We start from the raw sequence: 27,690 nt of genomic DNA on the forward strand, positions 1-27,690 counted from the left end.
AACTGTGACGTGATATCAGCCGGAGACAGTAACCTAGTTTCGTTACTGGACGATAACTAGAAAATGGCACAGATCCCACCGGTGTCTGATTTTGGGCTCGCTATATAAGTAGTGCGTTTCTTTTTGCTTCATTCTGTGTATCACTCTTTCCTTCTGCCTGTTTTTTGCAGTGCAGTGTTAGAGCCAGTTTTTCTTTCTCTCTCTGTCCCCCCTGCATGAATGGTGTTTAGCAAACAGAGAGAACAGGAAAGGCAGAGCAGGCATGGAAGAATAGAGGGATATCCCCTTACAGGGTTCCCTCCTTTTTCCTCCAGGATAGAGGGGGTGAGAACTTCGGGAAGGGTGTGTGTGTGTGTGTGTGTGTGGGGGGTGGTAAATCACACCACCTGTCCACACACACATGCCGAACCTGTGCAAATGCGCTCCAAAAATCATTCAGGAACACAAATGCAACCGTGCATGCCTCCACTCTGGGAGGCATGTCTGATTCTGAGAGATGTCTCTCTCTCTGTGTGTGTGTGTGTGTGTGTGTGTGTGTGTGTGTGTGTGTGTGTGTGTGTGTGTGTGTGTGTGTGTGTGTGTGTGTGTGTGTGTGTGTGTGTGTGTGTGTGTGTGTGTGTGTGTGTGGCGAGAGACCCTCAGATTAGCCCTTGGTGGCCCAGATTACAACCGGATCAGTGCTGCCACATATTACACCGACCTGTGAACCATTCGGGAGACAGTGGGCCAGCCTGGGCTTTAGAGGCTGAAAACCCCATTTAATTACACTTCAGCAGAGAGGAAAAGTACAGTAACCAATTCACACAAGCTGTTGTTTACAGTGTGGTAAGAATCACGCACGCCATCTTGAAGTGTCAAATGGAAAAATGCACTGTTTTTTTGTGAAAAGGGAGGGAGCGAAGGGTTTTATTTTTCTGTGGCACATTTGCTTTCCCAAAACAAATGTGACATTTATGGGCTCTCCTTTTACAATCTGCACTCGTCCACCTGGTGGCTGCAGCTGGAAACGCATCACCAGCAAGGAAAAAAAAAACGCACCCTGATAAATCCATCTGATAGGAGAGAATTAGACCTTTCGAAACACTCTCGTGATGTGTTATGTCTCTTCATAGAAAAACATATTGTTTCTAGGCCAAGAGGCATATCTGTGATTTGTAATGCCAATCTCTTATATCATGGGTGACCATTTGTTTTGGTTTTTCCTATCCAAGGTGCCACCAGGGACGTCGGCTCAGCTCTGACAAGGATGTGTATGCGACACCGCAGCATTGAGACAAAATTACGCCACTTCACCAAGTAAGTGGCACTGGTTTATTTTTTTCCCCTCCACTGTCATATTCTCTCTTCTCTTGCCTTGAGGGGATTATTGTGTTCCCAGGTTTCATCCTATCTCTGTTGACCTCCCTCTCTGCCACTCTTCACTGAGTGTTTTGTGCCATGACAATACAGCATTATGATATGCCTCTCACGCTCTCTTCTCATGTTGTGTCTCCCCTGTCGCTGTAGTGCTCTTATGGAAGGCCTGGTTACACCACTCCAGGACAGGATAGAGGAATGGAAGAAGACCGCTAATCAGCTGGACAAAGACCATGCCAAAGGTGAACAACCTGGAAACACAAACTATAAATAACTCATTTGTGAGCACAGAATATATTGTACAGAAATTGATGCATCTTTTTTGAATCGCTCCTCACAGAATACAAGAGGTCTCGTCAGGAAATCAAAAGGAAGTCGCTAGATACCATAAAGCTCCAGAAAAAAGCAAGAAAAGGTGAGAACATTTCCACAACGACAATAACCTATTCCTTCTAATAACGACTCGCACAACTTTATTGAGATTTTAGGGCTGATATTATTGCTGGTGCTGCCGCCGCTGGTCCCTAGTCTGTACAAATGGTTCAGATTGAACTGGCGCCATCTAGAGTGTAGAATTAGAAATGACAATTTAGTCAAATCCAAATGCCTGGCACAATTTCAAAGGCTCCTTTTCAGCTTTTGGATGATTTGTCAGCTTCTACCTGTAAATCAAAGAAATGATCTTCTTTCCTGGCTGTGCTTGTATTAGCCCCTACTGCTGGTTGTAATTACACTTCAGGCAGGATTGACTGTACACCAGTGGTACGGGCTAGTCATAAACATGCAATGTGCACTGATTTGATACAGCTAACACTGCCTGTTCTTCTGTTTCTCTTCCCCGTGCTTGTCCCTGCAACCCCTCTATTTCTTTCTGGCTATTTCCCCTGGCTGTAGAGCTTCTAGGTATGTCTGCTGTGCTTCGTGACATAGTTTTCAAATGCTTCGTAAACATATTTAGATAAAACTGCCAGTCAAAGAATACCTTGTGCTGTCGTAGCATTTTTGGTTAAAAAGAAGGAACTGTTTAACATTTTGAAAAATACGCTTATTTGCTTTATGCAGAGAGTTAGATGAGATTGATGCCACGTTCCTGTACGCTAGATATGAAGCTACCAACAGTAGCCGTTTAGCTTAGCTTAGCACAAAGGCTGGAAACCGATGGAAACAGCTAGCCTGGCTAGGTAATAAAATCTGCCTACCAGCTTCTCTAAAATTCACTAATAACATAATAAATCTCTTTTGTTTAAAACATACAAAAACGTAAGTGTTAAAACAACACATTGCTATGTTCATTTTTAGCTAGCCAGCTCGCTCTTTTCCCGTGTTTCCAGTCTTTATGCTAAGATAAGCTAACCGGCTACAGGTTGTAGCTTTATGCGTGGCAGAAAGGTATGAGAGGGGTGTCTTCTCATCTAACTCTCAGCAAGAAAGTGAATTTCCCAAAATGTTGAACTATTCCTCAACCCATACTTGAAGCGATGCACTCATTGTAAATAGCCGAACATAAAAGAGTGTAAGTAATACATGGGTGTAGGTGAAACGGCCTAGGTCATAGAAGGAGTAGCACGGGTGTTACAACTGACATGGTCTTGCTTTGCCAGACCTTCCTCCACAGCGCTGCGGAGGAGGGTCTGGTTAGTCCACACAGCATTCCGGGATGGGAGAAAAACGTGCTCTGGTTTATTGGCATTTCTTTAAACCAATCACAATCGTGTTGGTTGGCGCTAAGCACAGGACAGAGCCACGGTGCCGCTGCAAAATAGCCTCAGGAAGGAACTTGTTTCGGTGGGACATGTGTACGTTCAAAAGTTGTAGTTAGTCGTGCAACAGAAAACTCAGATTGGACAGATAGTCTAGCTAGCTGTCTGGATTTACCCTGCAGAGATCTGAGGAGCAGTTAACCATAGTCCTCATAAATCCACCAGCGTTTAAAATTCCAACACAAAGAAATCGAAAGGTAACGGACATCCGTTCGAAAAGAGTGAAATCCGGCGGAGCAATCCTGGAAGTGGAAGGTCGTGGATATAGACTACTACTGACATCACCGACGATTCCGTTCTATTCAAGTGTCCCAGTAAGGCGTGACAGTGAGCCAGCATGCACAATAGCAGGACCGTGAAACCGTGTAGACCGTGAAGCAGCAAAATGGAATTCAGCCATCATTCATTTTATTATTTACACTTGTGCTTTTCTTACTGTGACATGCCAAAATGTTTTCCATGAAAAATGCCTTTTGAGAAATGGCCCATGCCGTGTATTTTTTATTCTTACATTGGTTAGCTCCTTGTAATTTGTTTTTGTTTTTGTCTTTTGCATAAAGATAGTTTGCCAGACCTGTTTCAAATGTAGCACTTCCGCTTTGTAAATGCCTCTTAATAGAGTAAGAAACTGCCCATTTTTTTGGCAACATATCTGATAGACAATCTTTCAGTCCTCTGAGTAATTATAGCTTTTTTTGTCATGAGCTGACACTTGGCTCCGTGATGAGCTAAGTATACTACCGAAGACCTGAACTTCTGTTTTTAAGGAACTTTTAATTGACAAGCTGTTAGATCTGTATGGGACTCTTAATTTTATCACTGTCATATTAACTGCTGGTGCGCTGAAAGATTAGCCAATTAAGCCAATATGTCCTAAACATAAAGACAGTGGAAAATAAAATATACGGGGTGCTGCCTGCCAAAGACAATTAGAGCACTGTTCGAGTGATCCCGATCTAGGTAGTTGCTAACAACATAGCAAGACACAAATCTGAATTCACTCTAAACTATATTACTTACTTATATTTTCAAGTTGTAAGATAGTTCTAGTGAGCGTATTGTTTGAGATTGAACCAAATATGCTAAGATACACTGTAGGGTGTTTTCATCTGGCAGTATATGTCTGTGTAAATCACGCAATCAAAGTGACGGAAAATGGGGATGGTCATCTTCATTGCATCATTTTTATTCTTTTGCCATCCATCATCTAGTGTCATTGCGGTTTCTAGTCTTTCTTGACTCTTTTAGACATTCTGTTTACTGTCGTGTGTCTAATCATCACATCCATTTCAGGACCTACAAGTCACCGCCAGCTGCTTTGCATCGACTCATGATAGATGACATGTTTCAGCGTCCTCTCATTCCATTCCCATGTACATGAACCATTTGAGTGTAATGCTTGTCAGTGCGTTGACCTCCAGCAGTTCATCATTATGTGTTCTAATCATCTCTCATGTTTTACTCTTTCCCTCCTCCCTGAACTGTGTGCACTTTTCTTCCTTCATGTCACTTCCATAATTTTCACCCGCCCCTCATATTCCAAATCTCTCCTCCTCCTCCTATCGTCTATCTTTACTCAACCCCTCTCACCTCTTTCCTCCTTCCATCCATCCACCCTCCCTCCCTCCCCTGCTCTGTGTCCCTGCGCCCTTTGCCTTGCACAGGCCGGGGTAACCTGCGCCCCCAGCTGGACAGTGCCATGCAGGATGTCAGTGACCTGTACCTGCTGATGGAGGAGACGGAGAAGCAGGCGGTGCGCCGAGCCCTCCTGGAAGAGAGAGGGCGTTACTGTACATTCATTAACCTTCTGCAGCCTGTGGTGGTGAGGAACATTTAGCCTTTTATTCACCCTGAAGTTGTAGGTGTAAATAGGTGTAAATAGATGTTTTACTTGCGTTTGATGTGGTAGCTGTTTAATTCGATCCACTGTGTTCTCCCCCTCCAGAATGTAGAGATTGCCATGCTGGGAGAGATAACGCATTTACAGCCCATTGTTGATGACCTCACTATGCTGACCGAAGACCCACACAAGCTGCCACCAGCCAGTGAGCAGGTAACAGAGGTGTAATGCTACTGACTCTACTAATGACATTCGGCCAGAGATGGTCAGGTTATTTGGATCACAACCAAATCTGTTAAATGATGAGTCTGGTCATTCTGTATTTTGTTCTTATCAACAATAAGATAGGGCCGTGCAATTAATTAAATTTTGATCGCGATTTGATTTCGGTTCCCGACGATCACAAAAAAAATGTAATTTGAGAAAAATGATTATTTTGCACATTCCATTTAGCAAGAAACTCTTATTTGATGATCCAACATTCTTCCCGTCTGCTGTAAATACTCCTCAGAGCATTTGTGTATCAATCCGCTAGTGAAACTAGTCCCCAACACATGCACTACTACTCCTGTTTGAGTAACGTTTGTTTAAAATGACAGTGCCCAGCTGTTTAAGGAAAGTATATAGCCCATTTGAAAATGAAACCACATACCTTCCTATTACAATTACACCACAACGTGACTAAACAGATTCATTCAAAACTAATTTATCCCTTCATATGTTCCTCAGCACAGCTTGAGTCATAATTAGCAGTAATTGGTCAGAAACCATTATCTAAACCATTATGTTTGTTTTTTCCTATTTGTGTATAAGCAATTGTTGCCACTGCATCATCACCATATGATTATGTGTCGCCACAGGTGATCCGGGATCTGAAAGGCTCCGACTATAGCTGGTCTTACCAGACCCCTCCTTCCTCCCCCAGCAGCACCGGCTCCAGGAAGAGCAGCATGTGCAGGTATATATAAAATACACACACACACACACACACACACACACACACACACACACACACACACACACACACACACACACACACACACACACACACACACACACACAACCACACACACTTTGTTTGGTTTGTCATTTTATCCTTTCTGCATCTGAGCTGTCATGCTGTTTTGAGTCAACAAACATGCACATTCTTGATTTCAACTCACTTATTAACACACTAGCAAAGGAATGAAATATTAAAGGTTGTCATGAATACACAAGCAGGTGAATCCCCCCCCCCCCCCCCACCACCACACAGCCAGACTATCAGTGACAGTCGACATGCAGTACATGGCGTATCTTGCCAGCTCCTCAGCTTTTGCTCCTGGCAGATTTGCAGTTCTCAAGCTTCTTACAGCCAGATTAGCTCCAAGCTGTGAAACATTACAGCCTGACAGCCATGAGCCTACATGAGAACCAAATTCCACATATTTGTAAGTCTAATGGTGATAGTTTATCTATTAATGTGGGTCAAATGTGCTTTTTTAGGTCAAGAAAGGAGCTTTTCTTTTGATATAAAACCATGTAATGTTAGAGTTAAAGGAACAGCAAGCCTTGCTTTAGTGTTGCAGTTCCTAACAGAACCTACCTGATATTTCTACCAAATTAACACCGTTGCCTATTTGTAGCGTTCTTACATTATTCACATTGCAGCCACTGACTAAATGTTTGACTGGCTACTTTTAACGCAGATTTAGGTTTTAAATCACAGTTAGTGTTAGGTTTTCTAGGGTAGACTAAGACTAGTCTATGAAAAACTTGGAAACAACCTTGGTCTCAATGATACGTACATTTAAAAATAAACTTGTGATCAAGAGACCAAGGTCTTGGTAGCAGGATAGAAGATAAACAAACTCAGCTAGTACTTCCCAAAGGCATGGATTAGAGAGAAAGAGGGCATAGGGATAGTGTCTAGTAACGAATCGTTTAAGGTCATTTTATTTGTGATATTTAATTTGGCATTACTCCTTAAGCCTTATCCTAGAGGATGAAGATTAAAGATAAGTGATAACTTCATATATCTTCCAGAGGGAGAGGAGAGGGGGAGGTGTGGGAGAGCAGTACAGAGGGAAGGTGAGAAGCACAAGTTGCACATTTCCAAATGCGTGGGTGACAAAGAGAAGCAAAGCTGAGTGAGAATGACAGAGCAGGAGACAAAAAGCAGGAAGACAGCTGTTAATGTTCAGAGGGAAAGAAATATCAAAGATAGGATTGCTTTTAAATGCTCTTTGATGCGCCAGTATTAGAAGAATGGCATCATTTAGAATTTCGACATAACACTGCCTTCATGTTCTCAGCTTTTGTAATACATTTTTTATTTAGCTTTATCCTCTCTCTTTTTTGCCATGGTCTACACATAACTCTTCCCATTACAAGTTTCAGAACAAAATTAGGGGGATAGAAATGCTAGAATATTGATTACAATCCCGTTTAACATGCATACTGTATGTTTTTATGGAAGATTTATGATGCCCAAATGAACACAAATCAAGCAAAAAATTGAATATGTATTTCCTTTCATGTATGCATGGGGGGGTCTGTGAGGTAGGAGCAGCATAGACCTGCGTATACTAAATGCAAAGCACTGTCATTAGTTTTCATAAGGAGGAGCGAGGGAGCTTTTTCATTTAAAAAAAGGATGCATGCATCATCCTCAATGCCTAAATGAAATGCAAACAACTGACCAATCACAGCTTGGGAGCCTGACCATGGTTGGACCTTATCATTGCCGACACTAAGTGATGGCAGCCATGACAGACGGCCTTTCACATTGAAAGAGTTCTCTGTGGGACACTACTATTAACTGCACATCTAGTTACATTTCTGAGAATTTTTAAAGCAAATGTGCTGCTATCAAGGACACTAAGCCCCGCCTATGGCCAGGCACCAATGTGTTTGGACAGTTGATTGTATTTTAATTTTGACATGGATGATGCATCTCCTTTTATTTATTTATTTATTTATTTTATTTTTTTTATAAAAAGGAAAAGCTCCCTTGCGCCTCATCATGCATTCAGTATTGGCACGCCTATGCTGCTCCCTGCTGGACAACACGGAAACGCAAATACAGCTCTTCACTTGTTTTCCGTGTTGTCAATTATTTTGAATGTGGCACGGAAAAATCGTGTTTCAATGATTTTAAAAAGAATCATTTAGTTTAAAATAAAAAGGCTAAATAATTGTCATTTAACATATGTTTCATTTAATTGTGACACAGTAAATGCATACATAAAAATTAAATGCAAATGACTTTTTTTCCTTGTCTTGTTCATTTTGGTCAAATCCTCCCATATATGTCGAGGTATATACTGATGTGATATCCTGTCAACAGCATCCTCCAGATGCCCTCTGCAGGAGCGCACCGGCTCAGCAGCGTCTCCTCCCACGACTCGGGCTTTGTGTCCCAGGACGCCAACACCCACTCCAAGCCTCCGTCGCCCATGCCCTCTGACATCACCAGCCAGGTAGCATAACGCCTCAGCCTTGAACACTAAAGTTTATTCTTTGATCAGGAGGAACTTAGGGATTACGTGGCAGGAAACACCAGTCACAAAGCAGACTTGTTGTTGAGATTCCTCAGGCAGTAACACTGCAGGGCAGGAGGAAACAACACCACTTTCTGGCCACAGTAGGTGACAACGATGCTTTTCCATGTGGCACCTTCAATTCTTTTTTTAAAGATTATTTTTTGGGCATTTTTAGGCCTTTATTGACAGGACAGCTGAAGACATGAAAGGGGGGAGAGAGAGGGGGAATGACATTGCAGCAAAGGGCCGCAGGTCTGAGTCGTACCCGGGCCTGCTGCGTCGAGGAATAAACCTCTACACAGTATAGGGGCGCCCGCTCTATCAACTGAGCTGAGCGTGGCACCTTCAATCATGGCGTGTTTGCATGTCAGACAAATCCCCATATGTCTCGATAACCGCTCAATAGCTCGACCACCGTACCCCCACAGAGCTCTGTGTTTTTGCTGAGAAAGATCTGTTGCAAATGTTGAATTTGTATCCTACCGGACTGATAAAGTAGTCAGACTCTCACGGTGTGAAAAGAGTGTAGTGTACAGAACACACTCAACAGCACACCAGCACACCAACTGATGCAATGTTCTTTTCTGAATAAATGATCTTGCAGGCTACTTTATTTTCGATCTAGGCTATGGTCTATATACATCCCCTCAGAGACCGAAATACCTCCCTCCTCCTATAGCTCATCAGTTACTCTTCTCCATCTCACACCCTCTTCCTGTGCATCTCTTATCTCTCACACCTGCCTTTCTTTCTCCATTTCCTCCTCCTCTCCACTGTTCTTTACTTCATCTTCCCTTTCCCAGAAATCAACAAGCTCAGCCTCCTCTGAGGCTTCAGAAACCTGCCAGTCTGTCAGTGAGTGCAACTCCCCTACAGCGGTTAGTACTGCATGCATCACACCAATCAACTTGTATCATTGGACACACACACACACACACACACACACACACACACACACACACACACACACACACACACACACACACACACACACACACACACACACACAATGTGCTGTGCATTTCACTGATTATCTATAGCTTAAAGAGGCCCGTGGGCTCCTCTTGACAGCCGCAGTGCGGTTTGACGTGGACTATTCATGGATGTTGAGCACTCTGACTCAGACTTGTCTGTCCGTTCCGCAGTTTGGCTCATGCTCATCCTTCGGTACCTTCCGCCCTGCTTTCTCTCACACTGGCACCATCAGGCCTCTCTCTGTCATACTTCCTGCGTCCCCCACATTTAACCACTCCACGGTACCCAACACCCCCTCACCCACATCAAAGGTTCCTAGCTGGAAGGTTTGTTTTCATTTGCAATTACTTTATTTACTTTTCTCTTTTTTTTTTTTTTAAACTTTGTTGCTTCTTTGCTTCTTGTGTTTTATTGCCTTCATGCACATGAATGAGCGTAAAGATTAACCTCGCAGTCACCATTTTGCTGTTGCTCATCAAGCTCAGTTTTTGCAATCTTTCCTCAGAAAGATGTGCTAAACTTACATTGACACTTACACTTACATAGCTTAATGTAGTCTGTCCATTCCTACATTGGCATCTAACCAGTTCATGAGCCAAATCGGCAGCGTCCTCGTTTAACTGACTTGCACGACTGTTGGGTGGCAAACACTGGAGACGCACAGTTGTAGGGCAGTCTCATTGTTCCGTCTGCTGATGCAGGACTGGGCTAAATCCTGTGAGCCATCATTGGCCAGCACTCTGCAGCGTAGGAGGGAGTCTGTGGATAAGATGAGAGAACTGGAAGCGCCACCCAGTCCACTCGGGTATTCTGGGATGCAACCAGATGATCCACACCGAGCGAGAATTGTCCCAGGAACCATTGCAGCCAAGGTAAGAAGTCCTCACGGAGTACAAATATAAATGTCAGTGCATACATTTGTATGCCTCGAGAATTGGAGAGTGGTGCATTGCAAAGTGTGCCAATCTTTATGTACTGTGTGTGTGTGTGTGTGTGTGTGTGTGTGTGTGTGTGTGTGTGTGTGTGTGTGTGTGTGTGTGTGTGTGTGTGTGTGTGTGTGTGTGTGTGTGTGTGTGTGTGTGTGTGTGTGTGTGTGTGTCAGCATGGCGAGCCAATCTCTCCGGCAGCCAGTACTCTAGCTATGGTTCTGACCAGAGGCTTGAGTATGGAGCAGCAGAAGAGCAGCAGGGACTCTCTGCAGTACTCCAGCGGCTACAGCACCCAGACCAACACTCCCTCCTGCTCCGAGGACACCATACCCTCACAAGGTAATACTCACCCTTAACAGCCACACACTCCCTCAGGGTAAAGCACACATTACATATATACAGCACAGAATTTCTCTGTTTTTTTTTTCCATGTAACTTTGATGGGAATCTTTGCACTTCTGTAATTTGGAAAGTGCTGTACTGTTTCTCTCCAATTCTAATGTGGTTACTGTAGATTGGTATGCAGTAAAGCTCAACAGCTGCAAAATAACACATCAGTGCATTGTCATTTTCGGTATTCTTTATTATTCAGTGTAACAATAGATGCTCATGACTCACTGTCACTTCCAGGGTCTGATTATGAGTGCTACTCTCTCAATGGGGATGCTGACAGCGAGGGACAGGCAGACTTTGACAAGTCCTCCACCATCCCACGCCACAGTAACATCGCTCAGAGCTACCGCCGCATGATCCAAACCAAGCGGCCTGCCAGCACAGCAGGTCTGCCCGCAGGTAAGACCCTGCAGGGCACTCCAAACGGTGCAGGGGGGAGCAGCTCTGGAGCTATCACGTCAGGGACGGCCACCATTCGCCGGACACCATCCTCCAAAACTGGAGTGAGACGCACGCCGTCCACATCTGGCCCAATTCCCATCCGGCCCCCCATCGTGCCAGTTAAGACCCCCACAGTGCCAGATTCACCGGGGTATGCTAGCCCATCCCAGCATCTTGTGGGCAGCGAGGAGTTTCTATACGGCGATGACCCAACTGCTAGTGACTACATGAGGGCTTCTCCAAAGCGGATGAGCCTCCCTGACACAGCTTGGGGCTGTGGAGGAGGAGGGGCGGACAGGACCGGTTACGCTCAACAGGCCCCTGGCATGGCCGCCCACAGCACTGAGGAGGACCCTATGCTCGCTGCCAACCGCCACAGCCTGGTGGAGAAGATAGGGGAGCTGGCAGCCAGCGCCCACGCCCTCGGTGAGGGTCACTTCCCTTTCCACAGCCCTCTGCCAGGGGATCCGGCTCAGTGTGTACCCCAGGAGCCGTCCTCCACGACCCAGGAGGACATGGATATGCTGGTGTCTATACGCCGGGGGGTGAGGCTCCGCAAGGCAGTGACTGACGACAGATCGGCTCCGAGGATTCTGCGGTAGCTGAGGGAGAAAAGGGCTGTGAAGAAGCAGCTGTGGTGCCCTTATTTACAAACTGAAGCCTTGTAGTGAAATGCCACAGCACTTATGTGATGCATGAACTGAGGTACAAGTAATAGAAAGAATGTACAGTAATGTGTTGAATGAAGGCCAGTTCGCAGAGTAATGAGTGACCATGGAAAATGTCAAGTCATTTCATGTCATGTATGTATTGCGTACATACAAAGTAATCCATTTTTTTGGGGGGATTTTTATTATCGTTTTGTTTTCATATGTGGGCTTCGTGGCTGTGCGTCTCCGCTCCCTGTGTGACCAGTTGTTTCAGCCCAGTTTGTCCCTTTTTGCCCCAGTGATGAAGACGTCACTACTGTAGGGATCGAATGCTCTGTCTTTCTTCTCGCTCTTATGATGATTATATATATTGTGCATTTCTTAATTAACACAGCCACCTGTGAGTGGAAAGTGATAGGCAAAGTGCTCTGTGAGCCTGTCTGTATGTTGTGTTTCTCATCATTACTGTACAAGTACCGTATTACTGTTTTTGTTTGGTTAAGCTGAACAGCAGCTGTGTAAGTCATGTAAAATAGGAGCAATATGGCAGTGTTTTTATTGCTGTACTGTACTGTCAATATATTCTGCAATTAAACAGGCTTTTTACTGTTAAATGGCTTCAGTTGTCCTTGTCAGAAAATGTCAAGTCCTCATTAATAGAAAGACAAATTGCTGACATTCGGTGTACTTGGCAATAGTTGCAGTAGTTATTATTGTAATTACCAACATTTGATAGTTTACAGGTATATTAACATCTAAAATGGGCTTTGACTATTTTCCCCCAGTTCCCCAAGTTTTATTTCTTCTTCACTTTTTTTTTGTTTTGTTAGAATTGTATTTCCTCCGCAGCTTTATCTACTCAACATTTTATACTGCAGTATTTTATGTCTACCACAGTAATTCATTTTCCAGCGGTCTGTGCGCTGTAGTATTATCTAAAACCTAAATATGTCTATAGTTCCAGGTCATTTTCTGCTTATTTCACTATAACTGCCTTCAGTTAGACCATTTACAACACTGCAGTAGGCTACTTAAAAAAATAAAGACAGATGGGGGCGCCAGAGACCCTTCACTGTGACCGAGCTAACTCTGGCGCCAAAAGGAAACAGTAATGGAGGATATCGAAATGACTACTTCAGGAAATTACATTTGGCAGGCTGGAAAGATGAACGATAAGTGAGGATAAGAAGAGAATAATAAGAAGAATAATAAGAGAAAAAGGTAAGGACGTTTCACAGCTCCCAGGAGGAATTTAGCTACATTCATGCTAACGTTAACTTAACACCAGTGACACACCGTGAGAACCAACATACAAGATGCTAACATACTCCGGTTTGGAAAAGAAAAACATGTTTATGTTTACACGGAAATGGCTAAAACTGTAGCTAGGTCAAATGACCAAAATATATCTCTTACATAAACGGTTGAGAGATTATATTTAGAACACATTATAGGCCACCATTGATTGAGCTAAGTAGAATGTATTCAAAGTGTAGTAGATACATTCATTTTGGCCAGTATTTTGGAGCTTTTATTTTGTAAAACAAATCCTCAGGACATATTCAGAAAGAGGCTATGTGGAATTTCTCTATGTTCCAGGGAGCTGGTCAAAACTCCCTCATTATTCCTTTTTAAACGATTGGTTCTGCTGGAAAACAACTCCTAAACTGACTGTGTAAAGGCCCCTCCCCCTGGGCAACAGTGATGATGAACCATAGGGCCCTTTCCCTGGATAAATAGAGGGCACTATTGTATGATATATGAGCATAAAGTCCATTTAGACTTACACTTATTAAGAAGCCACTTAACAGTGTGCCCTGGGGGGAATGAACAATAGAGTTCATTAAGTTAGAAGAAGTGGAAAAATAAGGCAGGGAAGGTGAGGAATATAGATGATCAATTTTAATCTGACACTGACTCATCACTGACAGTTCTAAGTGATTTACAAAGAAAAATGGTAAGCTATAGGAAAGGGGCCAGATAATAAGGATTAGACGGTTGGTTCTAAGTGGTCTAACCATGGATAATGAGGGGAGGCGGTGTCTTGTTTTGGTCCCATGTGTAAATCCTATAGAAGATGCTGCAGAACCAACCACATCTGAAGAAATCATTAAGACTGCTTGGCTCAGGAAGCCTTCAGTATTTTTCATATACTCACCAAATGGGTCCCATAATCCTCTTAGCCTCATAAATAGCACATTATTGAATTTGCACTGTTAGTTCCTAGCCCTGAACTGGTCGAGTAATGGAAACCTGGTTAATGGTTCGGGGCTTGCTGGGATAATTAACTGAGAAAAGAATTGAGGAGGTTTCATTCTGCATCTGAGGTAATGTTCTCACTCTCTAAACTGTGATTTCAAAGAGAACACCATCACTGCCTCTTTCAACAAAAAAAATAAAAATCTCACCCCTTAAGGTGGGAGAGAGGGACACCGCGCTGTGCTAATTTTCATTTTCAATGACTCCTGTGCCTTTTGATGATGTGAGACATCTTTTAATATGCTGATAGAAAGTCACGATTGTTCGTGGCTAGAACGAAACGCTGTTAAATTAAATATACATTTCTTAGTGTGCTAATGGCTCCACTAATCAGATTTCTTTTCATAATAAAAGCGCTCCTCAGACAGGATGTGGCCCTTAAAGTTTGCATGTTTTGTTTGCATCAATGCCATGCATTAATGATTCAAATATTTTGGGCTTTTTTCCTTTTAGAGTGGCTGCTGCTGTCCTCATTTTGTGTTTGTACCTGCTGAGCCTCTCAAAGAACAAACGTCAGCTCTTACGAGGTGTGGCATTCTAAGTGAAAAGGCTAAAAGAGACGCTCAGTAATTAGATGGTTTGGTTTCGTCGCCGTTTTTCGTACAAACTGACGTTTTTAAAACCAGACGGTACCTCCACTGCATTATCATTGGCGAAGGTAAATTCAGAACCTGGTTGCACATGTTCCTCCAAAATGAATACCTCCTATTATTAAACAGTTTGGGGATTCTACATAAAATACTAAAAGTTAAATACTACAGTAGGTGGTAGGAGCCTTAAGGGGATCACAGATCAAATCTAATTAGCCGTATCCAATACATGAGGGAAATGTCTTTATATTTATCCAGCGCCTCTAAATGCTTTTTTTTTTGCCTTCAGGTCGTGATGAAGGAAAATGTCCTAAGGGGCCCATATACACAGGAACACTACAATGAACAGCACTACAGAGCTGCTGCTTCTGTCATGGTGTTTCCAGAAATGGCTCTTTGCAGCTCTTCCAGGGGGGAACATGTGGGGTAAGGTTTCCATAAATGCTCACTATAAATGTACACAGATGAATAGCCAACCAGAGAGGTGGATGCTTTGTCACCCATTTTAACTGTCCTGTCACTCTTTAATAAACCTGCCAGTTTCAGCCAATTATTTCATTGACTTCTGCTGAACATTCTATTTTGAAGACATTTTAAACACTCTACTTATTCTGGCTATTAACTGATGTTAATGCCAAATCCTCTTAACACTACCTTCCATCATTTCCTGTCATCATTTTTTTTTTTTAACCACGCTTTTCCAGGAAGAATGACAGACAACTTGTAACTTATGGAACACACAAGCTACATTATAGGACCTCCACCCTCCCAATCGCATCACCCCCTGTCTCTAAGGAGCACAGAAGCAAAGGTAGAACGTTTTAAATGCTATGAGGCTGCAACCTTTTGCCTTCAGAAGCTACGTCTGCCTCTGTTTGAGTCAAGGGAATGGATTCGGTCAATTATTCATTAAGTAAGCATGAAGCTTTCTAATGTTCGTCCGCTGCTTTCGTCAGTGAGATTTTTTTCCCCCCTTTAATGCCCTGCAGCTCTCAGTTATCTGTTGGAGGAGAGGGATGATGAGACCGTTTCATGATTTTTTTTAATTCATTACAGCTTTGTTGTTTTTGTGTGGTGTATATTTTGGCGTTTAATCTCAGTGGATGGCTGCTGCAACCCTCAAGTAAACTATCCCTCACACTCTGGCCTGGCCCCCGTGATTGAATTAGCCTTTGCTACAGCTATCTCCCGTGCTGGCAGTCACGGTGAATTTTTACCATGTGAGGCAACATGATAAAAGAGAGGATTTGATTTGCATTTATGCAGCACTCGGGGAGTTCAAAGAGAAGTTACAGAGCAGAACGCAGGGTCCTCTCAGACAGTTCAGTCACAATTTCACCTTAAATGTTACTTGCGGTCATTTCCCATCAATAGGCTCCCTGTCATATTTTGGTTGGAGGCTATTTTGGTGCACATATTTTAAAATGCCCTCCCCTCCTCAGGTCAGAGATTGTAAAAACACCGGTGAGTGTGGGATGGCTAATGCGTCGTGGTGAGAAAGCCCACAGCATACACCACGTAAAAGAATACAGCGATCAACTAATATGAGATTTGTGCTCCAGCTGCAGGCTGTGATTCAAAATTGTCTGGGGGCTCACCGCCATTTACCGGAGTTATTGCATGAAAAGAACAGTTTAGTGCAGAGAATGGATTCTGGGGAAAAATTGCAGTGATGGATTGTGGTTGCAAATTGATAAGGATCTTTCAGCTGGAGCTTTGATGAGTTTCCAAACTGAATACAGATGTAGCCTATGTGTGAGTGGAGGTATGGCACTGAACAACATCACTCCTCAACGCACGTGAATATTGATCCATGCATGTCTAAAGTAAAGGTTGACACAAAATGGGAGACAAACTCAATAGAGCGTACAGCCGTGCTCTCTAGCCCTTTATTTCCTTATCTTTTTGACAATTCAGAGCCTTCCAGTCCATGTAATATTTAGTCTTCTGGCTTGTCAGAGAAGAGAGGGGAATTGGAAGCGTGCAGTCTGGGGGAATTAGCAGCAGACACCTACAGATTAGGTTTATAGTGCTCTGGGTGCTCTGGCAGGATAGCTAAGTGCAAAAGGGAATGGAAGAGCATTCAAGGTGACAATGTTAATATCAACTATGGTGCGCATATAACACTGGCTGCAAAGACGTACGCAGCCCAGGCTGCCTTAAATCATCATGTTCACACAGCTTAACAGCGCAGATCCTAGCAATTGCATTTATATCAATGCGTTTTGGAGTTTCTTCGAGCTATACATGGAACGTGATTGCGTGGACATGTGATTGCAGAAATGCAGTGCAATGAAGGAACTGTAGACTACAGTGTCGAGGAGACTTGTGACCAGAAGGTTGTGGGTTCAGTTCCTCAGTCAGTCAGGGAGAAGATGAGTGCAGTGCAGCAGTTAATTCTCCTTAAACAACAACAACAACAACAACAACAACTGTAGAAGTGTTCTTGAGCAAGACAGTCCTAACTGCTTCACTGGAGCCAGTATTGGTTTCCAGACATAGCTCGAAAGGAGGGATATATGTGATTCCTCGACTTTCTCCGGACATGAAGGATGAGTGATCTTCTCTCGAACAACAGTCTTCACGCTGAGAGCGGATTTGCGGCAGGCGGCGTCATACAGCGGGGAAGTCTCCTGCTGCGTGTGCACAGGCTCAGCCGGCGCGGAGAGATTTGAGGCGAGGTGGGGGGAGACCCTCCTGACCAGCACACAGGGTGGGGTTCGCCGAGGAGCTCCGTCCCGCGCGCCGCCACGCCCCCGCGCTTGGCGCTGTCCCGGTGCTGTGGTGCTGAACGCTGGGTACGAATACAGACCGACTCGCCTGCAGCGCTGTGTGGACTGCCTGCACGCAGCCGTGCTGCGTGGAGCCCAAGACTCGGATCTGTCAGGATGAAAAAGCTCTCAAGTTGAGAGGGGTCTCCCGGAAGGATCATATCGCGGATAACTATGAAGGACACGTTTCTTAGGTGTTTCTTTTTTCTTTTTTAAATGCTTTTCTACCAACCTCCCCCGTCCCCCCACCCCCCCTGAGTCGCTCGGACGTACATAACTTTGCCACCAACATGATTTGGAGTGTTTTGTTATGGTGCCTTCTGACGCCGGCTGCTGGATACCAAACGCGGGAACGACTGCCTTTCTTTCACGGCCATGTTTTTGAGAACTCCCCGACGGCTTCTAAAGTGAACGGACTGAGCGTTCCGGTGAGGCGCATCAACGCGCAAAAATGGTGCCCGGTCTCCGGCATGCACTTCAAACTGTACGGAAACGGCAGCGAAGATTTCCGTGCCTTCGCCCACCACAAGCGGGGAAATATGTTGCTAAAAACTTGCAGGGTTTTAGACCGAGAGGCTCGCTCCGAATACCTGCTGAGCGTCGGTCTGTGTTGCCAGACCTGCGCGTCGGAGTCTGTCGTCTTCGAGGTTGCGTCGGTAAAAGTGGACGTTTTGGACACCAACGATCACGAACCGACTTTTCGCAGCGCAGGCACCGTTCACATAACTTTAGACGACACCACTGCCCTCCGCAGCGTGGTTTACAGGCTGGAGGCTGTCGACGCCGACAGCGGCAACAACGCAGAGTTGACATACATTTCGGTCCCCAAAAATGGCAGTTTCTATGTTATCCCGAAAACAGGGGAAGTTCTGCTGGTTGACTCTATCCTCGGTCTCCCCTCTGAAGTCAAATTCCATGTTTTTGCCAGAGACCACGGATGGCCGCCCCGGACCAGTAAAGGTGTAGTGGTTACTATTGCGCCACAGCGGTGGGCGACGCGTCCTGCCGAATTAGCGGGGTCAGGGAGGGGAGGACGGTCGCCGAGGGCGTTACTCGACCCCGGCGCAAAGGTCTCCCTCAACGTGTCCGAAGACGCCAGCGTCGGCTCAGTCATAACGAGCCTGGGTCCCAGCAGGTTTCAGTCAGCCGCCTACGAGCTGGTTTACCCAGAGTCAGAGAGCTCTCCGGTCACCGTGGGCCGCGACAGTGGAGATATCACCATAAGCAGGAGGCTGGATAGGGAGACCGAGCCTTTCCTGGAGCTCACTGTTAAGATTCAGGATAAACGAGGTGTGTAGAATATTCCTCCATTAATAGGCACTTAAGTTAGTTCATGCCGCCCCCTTCCCCTCCCCCTCCTTTCCCCAGGAATAATTTTGCATTGTGGGGACGATGCCCTATTTTAATGGCATGCTGCACATTACATGCACATGGTAAAAGTGGGCTGCCATCTGGACACATCGCCCTTCATCAGTGGAGCCCCTCAGCAGGCCCGACCTATCCATCACATCCATACAGGGCTGTCTGTGTACACAGTAGCTGCAGCACAGGCTCATTCCACAGGTGGGCCTCATTATCATCCATCCAGCCACACACCTGAAGTATGAGCTCCAACAATGCAATCAGTCAGTGCATTTTGTTATGTATTTCAGTATTTTTATTTCTCCAATGTATTATGATGATGCATTTCAATTACGATCAAACACTACAAGCTAATTTGTACCAGAAATAAAATATATATTTTTTATTTTTTATTTTTTTTTTTCAGTTCTTGAACCATTTGAAGTATGTCTTTGATTGACAGAGTTTGCGACTGTGAAGTTGTTTTCAGAGCTAATCCTTGCAGAGTGGCAAGCCACTGCGACCCTCGCTCCCTCTCATCTCCTGGCATTACCCCTCTAATCCTCCTCTCATTCACTCTCTAGTCCCAGGGATTTGATGTAGCACTGCCACAGTCAGGCAACCTCTCAAATTCTCGGAGGAACGCTGAAACTAAAAATGTGTATCAGTTGTTCAAGTTCTGTTTTGCTCCTCTAAAAGTTCGACAAAAAAAAAACAAGAAAGTAAAAACGAGGAATCAAAATGATTTGCTTTGTAATTGAGCTACACAGTGTGCAGGAAACGGTGTGTGTGCTGTTTTTACTTGAATTGCCTGCTGCTGTTACAATGCACAGCATGTTTTAGATTGTAATTGCATGCCTGATTGGGACACATTCTTGCTATGGGGTGTCTAGAGAGAGAGAGAGAGAGAGAAAGAGAAAGCAAAAATAGTGAGAATTCTGACAGGTTTTTTTGTTGCACATGCATAGCACAAATAAGCCACTAGCCTGACAGGTATTCAGATACCTTCCTCCATTTTACCTCTCTCACCTGCAAAACTCTCATCTCCTGATCAAAGACATGGCATGTCCTTTATCCTGTGACTACAGCTTCCCAGACAGAATCCTGACGGGAGTCTGGGAGGACAGGCCTTTCTTCTGCTTGTCTCATTCCCAATCCCTGCATACACATTTCTCTGAAGGGAAGGAGGAGTCAATTTTAGCAGGTTTTTATTTCTTTTTTATTTTAGAGATTTTACCTAATCTCCCATGTGAACTCGCTTTTTACCGTTGGATGTGGGTTTGCTTGGATGTTGCAATAAATTCGTGGTCTGTCTCATAGATAAAGGAGCTTCTGGACAAGAAAGAGAAAAGAATGAGTGAGATGCTTTGTATGTGTATGTGTGATTGTGCGGTCGTACAAAAATTGACCCCAGGTACGATAACAACAGTTTTAATAAGGCCCCATGTGTTGCAGCGTTTCAACTTATTTTCCCACCGTGAACTCTCCGTAGCACAGAGCTGTCCGTGGTGCTGACAGTCACCTGCTGAATGTCAAACAGAAAGCACTGGCAGGCTGCAGTCTGCCTGCCATTCAAAGAATATTCAAGTGGGCAGCATTCAGCGCAATAACAGTCATAGTATTTACTACATTATTCACAAAAACAAAAAACAAACGCAAAACAATCATAGGCACACTCTAACACAAGAGCCACAGCATGACAAACCGTGGCCTCAAAAACAACGCTGCTCAGTGACAGGTACCACCTGTGCCTTTGTAACAGTGCAGGTAGTTTTTATTGCAGCTTTATTGTTGTTGTCATTCACTTGCTGTGTCTTCCTTTCATTTCACGTCACTTTCATTCCCACACAGATGTGCCAATACTGATGAAAAATCTTGCGTCTGGTCCTCTTCTTCAACACCACTACACTACAATTTCTGGTCCCCATACTTTTAGCACAACACTACTATAAGCACCATCACTATAAAGCCATATGTTCTTGCCTGTGTGCAAACATGTACCTTATTGATTCCCTGCTAACAGGCTTCACTTCCTAATGTTTGCTCTCCTGGATGATTCCAAGGATGTTTGTTACACGCTGTTTGTGGGGGGGAAGACTACATGCGCTTATTAACTGGTGAATGTAGATTTACTAAATGTGAAGTGAATGTCTGCATTAGCTGTTTAATGTGGGCATGAAATGCTAATCACACTGGTGCGAGGCTTTCTTATGTTAATAAGGTTGCAGTGGGTACAGCGTTATGATTAGAGCCATCAGTGGAGCGGTTATTTGTGCTGTTCAAATGGAGATTAAAAAGTCTAGTTTGACACTTAGATATCTCAGGTAAATTATTCTGGCACACTGCGGAGAAGGGGGAGATGGGAACAGCAGTACTGGATTACGCTCAGTATGGGGTCCATCGTCATTGGCATACTTACCTAAAAGAAAATTTGCTTACCAAAAACTCACCCCCCCCCACACACACACACACACACACACACACACACACACACACTCATGGCTCTCAGACGTGACTTGTTTGAACACTGAGCCGTCTCTGTAGTCTATTGTATTAATCAAAAAACAATATTAAAAGGTTTTATTTGAATAAATGTTATATAATACGGTTATAATGGGCTTAATATGCCAACACGTTTTACTATCAAAACAGATAGTGTAGTGCTACAGTAGGTTGCACACATTTTCTCCAGGAGATGCAGTTTGTCATCCATTTATAAAAAGAAAAAAATGGACCTACATGCACCAAAATGTGGTTGATTCTCATAGTCATGAATATAATTAAAGCCATTTGCCATATCTCTCACATCTGCTCGTATCTGATGTCCTCACTCATCGTTGTGATTGCCATTTTCTGCAGAAATCGACCATTTAATGTAATCGTGCAACGTATTAGTGTCACACATGACCGCTCCGCGTGAACAGTGACATCGCTTAACCAGTTTGGGATCGTTCTTGACTCTCGCTCACGTCTAAAGTAATATTCTTATATTAGATATTACCATCACGGCGCTGTGATTCATAATTACACCACTTAGTTTTTAATTACACCCACAAAGTTAGGAATGACTTTGTCTTTCGCCAAAACAAAACAAACATTTTCACTTAATTTCTTTTCTTTGAATTATTACTGCGCTCCAAACTTTCTTTAACCTAATAAGGAAATTAGGTTGTGTAAATTATTATCTGAGTTTCCGTATGGAGCGTTATTTTCAGATAGCTGTACTTATTCAGAGATCATAGTGAGACATTTCTGGCGGGTTGGGATTTAATTAGGGCTTTACTGCATGTACAAAGACAGGATCTCAGGACCCCCTGACAACCTTAACACTGTTTTTCTCACTCTGATGCATCAGATTTAGTATACAGTAGTATCACCTTGTTACCTAAGGAGTCTGTTCTTGCTCAGGGCCCCCGTGGAAGTATGCCTCCCTTTCACCTTGACTAGATCCCCTGCTAATGTTGAAGACATATTTACCGTCTACATTTTATTCAGTTCGCCACAAATCCCCAGAGAAAACAATGAAATGATATTTTTCTGACATAGCCCCTGTTTATCAAACCAGCATATAAAAAGAAAAAAAAAGGTATGGAAGTAGGCCATGACTCATGACTCACAGAAACTGGTTATGTTGTTTTTGAGGAGAGGGAGTGAGGGACCTCTACAGCTCTTCCTGTAAAGGATTTTCGCTGGCCCACAGAGGACGTCAGTTTAGATTTGTAGTGGTGGGGATTGTTTTTGTGCTTTTTGGTTGTCCCATCCGCAGAATTTTTTTTTTTTTTTTTTTCGCACCCGAGTAGGAATCTGTTAATGGTATTTGACGGGTTAGGAGGAGTATTGAACTCGTGCTGCAGTCCTTTGTGAGTTGGAGTGGGGAGGATGTTGGAGTGGTTTCTTCCTCTCCTTTAGGCATCTGTGGGCAGGGTGGCATTCAGCTTGTGGTAATCACCTCTTCCCAGCCTGTTTTGTCAGGGAACCTTATTCTGCTCTCTCTCCGTCCTCCTCTCTCTTCCTGTCTCTGTCTCATAGTCAGCATCTCGCCTCATGCTGTCTTTAATCCAATTTCCCCTTTCATACTCGTTTCTTTTCCACACCATATTTGCATATTCCTCTTGTGATGTGAAATTAATTGAGACCCAATCTCATTTTTGTTTGTAATTTGTGACTGTGGGGCTGTTTGTTTAAGTAGAAAACATTTTCACAAAAAGCTGTGTGCATTTATTCAATTTAGTAAAAATGCCCGTGGTGCTGATGCTTTGTTATGCCTGTGTGTTCTGTGAGCATGTGTGTGGTTGCATGTGCATGTACGTGAGGATTTATTTCCCCCCGCGTACATATCTGTGTACATTTGTTTGTGTATCAGTCTGTGCTTGTGTTCAATGTTATGATTGTCCTTTCAGTATCCAGATTCCCCGCAGCAAAGAATCTGAGATTTGTTGCCTGACAACATACTGTGAAGCTGTAACATGCCTGCAGCATTTGATTTCCGCTCTGTGGTTTCTCAGATATCAAATGGATGTGTCTTTGCAACAACCCTGCAGTTCTCTCTTCTCTATAGTCCTAGCATGTATCTGATGCCATATAGCAGGGAAGAGGAGTGCGTGTGTGCCACAGTTTTTTCTCTTTTTAAAAGATGGGATTAAGCTCAGAGAACAAGCAGGGAGAGGAAGGAAAGTAGCTCTCCTGCACATGTAGAAGAGCTATTTAAAGTGGGTACACTGCACTACTATTAGGGGCACAGAAAGGTCGGGACAAGCTGTAATGCCGGGGGCATGGTCACCGAGCGTGACTTTAAGATCAAGAAGGTTAATAAGTCAGGCAAAGGTGAAAAAAAGTATGAGAGAGATAGGGAAGGAAGGAGGCAGAAAAAAGATGGAAGGAGTGTGTAAATGCATGTCTGTGTGAGATTGTTTTTCCCAGCGTGCCTATAAGCTTTACTGAAGATAAGTAAAGGGCAGCCAGATCAGAGGCAGGGAGTTGTATACTGCCGACGAGAGGTCGGCTTGGTGAAACATAATTGTCAGACGGTTACAGGGCAGAAGTGAGAAACTATTGGGGCGGGCAGGAGGGGAATGAGGTGTGCATGTACTCCAGTCCGTAGTAGAGTGGATGGCTACAGGGCACAGGAGGGTGGCAGAGAAAATACAGAGCTGTACAGCTGTGAAAAGGGCATACGTGTGCTAGTATTTGTCTGAAGATTGTTGGGGGGGGCAAGTGAAGGGAAAATGAGGAAAAAAGTATGACCTGCCCTTTGGAATGGCATGAAGAGAGAAAGCAGAAGATGGAGAGATAGACAGAATATTGTGTGTTCTCACCCGAAACAATACCTCAGTTTAGGGTAGCAGCCGATACAGAGTATTTATCCTAGGGCTGTCCCGAATATCATTATGGGGCTTGGAAGCTTCAGTGAAAAGTATTCAAATATATATTCAAAGCTTCTACGGGGGGGTGGAGGCTCCAGCGGGCACTGGCATCTCTTCTCTCTCTCTCTCTCTCTCTCTCTCTTCTCTCTCTCTCTCTCTCTCTCGTTCACTGTTCTCTCACTTGCCTGTCATTTCCCTTCTTAAAAAAACGGGGAAAAAAAAGAAACCCCAAGACTTTGAATTCTGATTAGGACGTCAATAACCATGGCAACAGGCGAAGCTTCGAAGCCCTAATTGATCCAAATTTAAACCTGGAGCTCACCGAGATCATTTTTTATGTAATTTAACGCTGATGCTGTTCTTTTTCTTTGGAGGACACTTTGCAGGGAGTGCTGTGTCACACTCAAAACTGGCCTGCCGTGACTTAATGAATATAACTGATAGCAGAAGCACCTTGACATCATAATGACACTGATAGAAACTGTGTTTGATGTGAATCAGTCACATCCGATCTGCTTGATACCAGATCAAATTGGCGGATCTACCGAAGCACCTGGAGGAGGAAGAAAGATATTTGTGTGTTTATGCTGCTATCAGAGCAGGATATGTTGACTCGAGTTGTCAAAAACATAATTATAGAGCCGGAGATGTGAAATGAGCAATTGCATATATGTCCGTCATTCTGTTTACATGAGCAATGTATATCTTATTACAGCAGAAACCCCAACACTCAAGTAAAAGTACAAATAACCAGAGACATATTTACTTTAGTAAAAGTAGAAGTACCACAATGACAAGCCTACTTACGTAAAAGTAAAAGGTACCTGATTTTAAATGTAATTTAAGTATTAAAAGTAAAAGTACTTGGCCTGGATGCCAGCCGAATTTAGTCCCGCCCACAACATTTGAGGTCGGGAAGTTCGGTCAGGACTTGATCCGTTGTGGAGCAACTATGCTCGAACCAGAGCTGTTCGGACCAATCAAATAATCAGGGCGGGACTTATACGATGATGGACAGATGATCAACCGTAACGTAAAGCCTGCCTTTGACTCGCAGCTTCTGTGACGTCTGTCTTCATTGCTCTGATTGGTTGTAGGTAGGGCTGCTCCCTCTTAGTCGATTAGTCGACTAATCGGTCGTTTTGGTCTTAGTCAACTTAGATTTCTTTAGTTTATTAGTCATGTATTATGCTTTTTTCATGCTGAATGACTTATTTCCAAGAAACGTATGAGCACATCTCTGGTAAACACAAGAATTAAGAACCTACTTTGATTACTTTCATTAAGGCAGTTATTTGTTGTATTACACGTTTTCTGAAATGTGTTTAAATATGCAAAGGAGGCATTATCTTATTCAATATATGCATCCTTTTGCATGACTCGTTGCAGAGAAACTTAGATTTACAGATCTGTCGATTAAATCAACTAATCGATTAGTCGATACAATTGAATTGTTAGTCGACTAAGAATTTCTTAGTTGTAGGTCTATCCAATTGAGTGCAGAGGCATTTTCTTTCCTGGTTCGGGTGAAACACGCCCCAAGGCACCACACCAGAGTATGCGGCCGTTGGAAAGCTAGAATCTTTGGTTAGAAGGATCATACCTGGGCCCCCGGATAGCTCAGTTGGTAGAGGGGGCGCCCATATATAGAGGTTTACTCCTCGACGCAGCGGGCTGGGGTTCGACTCCGACCTGCGGCCCCTTTCATTTCTTCAGCTGTCCTGTCAAAGCTGTCCTAAAAATGCCCAAAAAATAATCACAAAAAAAAAAAAGAAGGATCGTACCTGATTGGGTCCAGAGCCTTAGTAGGGCTCTGATTGGGTCAAAGATTAGCGTTCTAGGATCTTTGGTAGCAACCCATATATATCTATGGCAACCAAACTTCACTGGTGAGACAAACGTGTGACGGTCAGGAAGACGTTTTGGCAGGGGGGGGGGGGGAACCGATCCGAAAATGTAACGGAACGTTGTAGAAATGTAGTGGAACAGAAAGTATAGATGATTGCCTGCAAAATGTAACAATGTAAAAGTCAAAAATATGCACTATTGATTCTACTTAAGTAAAGTACAGATACATGAAAAATGTACTTAAGTACAGTAACGAAGTTACATTCCACCACTGGGTGGGAGATGTGGGAGATGTGGGAGATGTGGGAGATGTGTGAGTGCTGCAGTGCTGCGAGAACAGTCACGGCGACAGGGAGTTTTTATCTGGCTAAGGGTCTGCATTATTGATGCCCATTACCCCAAACATTGTCAACTCCAGACACTGCACGGAGGCAGGCGCTGTCAGGTAAATGTCTTGCTGACCTCCAACGGCACAAATTCCCAGAATGCCCCCACGCAACCTGGTGTCTACCCGTGTGATAAATGAGGACGACTTGCACATTGTACAAGGAACTTATCGCCAACTGAGACGGTTTAGTTTCATTCAATCTAATTCCTGATGGGCTGACGCCAACTTAGTGGGAGACAAAGGTTCGAGGGGTTTTGCTGACGTGATAGAATCTTCTGTTAAATTTTTGTTTGCCAAATTTGGAATCATTTGTAATGAACACAGTAGCAGTTTATGTCACTGGCGGTCCCCTGCACATCTGCCCTTCTCTCCATCCATTTAAAACGCTAGTTTTATTTATTTTTTTGCTCCACCTTTGCATGCTGGATAGCCTCTCTGTGGTTTTCCCCCAAAGAGCCGAATTGATTGTGTGTTATTGATTACCCAGGAGCTGTTTTGCTCCCAGTCACAAGACATCACTTTAAAACAACAATTTATATGTCGCAGAACAAGCTGTGACAGACCGTTGCTGATAGTTTACAAACTCGCGGAGAGGTAGGTGTGCGATTGAGTCCAAGTGCTGATAGAACTATCCCGAAGCACTCTAATGAATCAGCCTTTCAGACAAGACCGCCAGAATGGGCAAGGGGAAATTGAAGCTAGCGCTGGGTTATGTCATGGGAATTCACTGCTTGTGCTTATTTATCTATTTGGTCTTGAATTTCTCAACCTTTTTGTACCCAAAGGTCCAATTAACTGAGCATAACAATGGTTCCAGCTCCGCTGTCTGTGGCTCAAAGAGGCACTGATAAATACACAGGACGCAGGCAACTTTGAAAGCCACATCGGGTTAACTGTGAACGCAGGAAAAAAGATCACATGGCTGGCCAAGTTGCCTAGCGAGATGTTTTGACATGCCATGAACTTTGGTTCGGAGGGAAGCGCACAAATTGCAGAAATTGGCATAATTGCGCGACACCAATTTGCACAGTGTGAGTGCGGCTTTTGTTGAAAAAGATGAAAATGACTGCCATGCAGAAAGATATGTTCGAATGAAGAACAAGACCTTTTAAGTCTGACATGGCGATCAAAAATGCTATGTAGAGGGCAAGGGGATTGCTGCTCAGATTAGAAAATGTGTTTGAAGATGATGCCCCATCTCACGGTTCAGCTATTTAATCAATTCCAGGAAACAGGGAGGCAGTCGACAACTTCATCACAGC

At 43.9% G+C, this 27,690-nt stretch overlaps 2 protein-coding genes across 8 annotated transcripts in view; both read left to right on the top strand.

Moving 5' to 3' along the window:
* mtss1la (MTSS I-BAR domain containing 2a) overlaps positions 1-12,482 on the top strand; it is a 28,172-nt gene extending 15,690 nt beyond the window's left edge. The window contains exons 4-16 of one of the 6 annotated variants that reach the window (XM_039809039.1): positions 1,212-1,296; positions 1,507-1,598; positions 1,697-1,771; positions 2,251-2,259; positions 4,781-4,938; positions 5,062-5,169; positions 5,817-5,914; positions 8,285-8,417; positions 9,284-9,358; positions 9,626-9,781; positions 10,157-10,327; positions 10,558-10,723; positions 11,015-12,482. In XM_039809039.1, coding sequence (XP_039664973.1) covers positions 1,212-1,296; positions 1,507-1,598; positions 1,697-1,771; positions 2,251-2,259; positions 4,781-4,938; positions 5,062-5,169; positions 5,817-5,914; positions 8,285-8,417; positions 9,284-9,358; positions 9,626-9,781; positions 10,157-10,327; positions 10,558-10,723; positions 11,015-11,820 — 2,132 coding nt within the window. In that variant the 3' untranslated portion in view covers positions 11,821-12,482. The remainder of the gene's footprint in view (positions 1-1,211; positions 1,297-1,506; positions 1,599-1,696; positions 1,772-2,250; positions 2,260-4,780; positions 4,939-5,061; positions 5,170-5,816; positions 5,915-8,284; positions 8,418-9,283; positions 9,359-9,625; positions 9,782-10,156; positions 10,328-10,557; positions 10,724-11,014) is intronic. The other 5 variants (XM_039809041.1, XM_039809040.1, XM_039809042.1 and 2 more) reach the window with 5 other exon arrangements.
* Positions 12,483-12,979: 497 nt separating this feature from the next.
* LOC120564192 (neural-cadherin-like) overlaps positions 12,980-27,690 on the top strand; it is a 114,039-nt gene continuing 99,328 nt past the window's right edge. The window contains exons 1-2 of one of the 2 annotated variants that reach the window (XM_039808986.1): positions 12,980-13,089; positions 15,007-15,143. In XM_039808986.1, coding sequence (XP_039664920.1) covers positions 15,059-15,143 — 85 coding nt within the window. In that variant the 5' untranslated portion in view covers positions 12,980-13,089; positions 15,007-15,058. Of the gene's footprint in view, positions 13,090-15,006; positions 15,144-17,703; positions 18,779-27,690 lie in introns of those variants that run through there. The other variant, XM_039808985.1, reaches the window with a different exon arrangement.

The sequence above is a fragment of the Perca fluviatilis genome, chromosome 8 (genome assembly GCF_010015445.1).
Source record: "Perca fluviatilis chromosome 8, GENO_Pfluv_1.0, whole genome shotgun sequence".
Classification (NCBI taxonomy): Eukaryota; Metazoa; Chordata; class Actinopteri; order Perciformes; family Percidae; genus Perca; species Perca fluviatilis.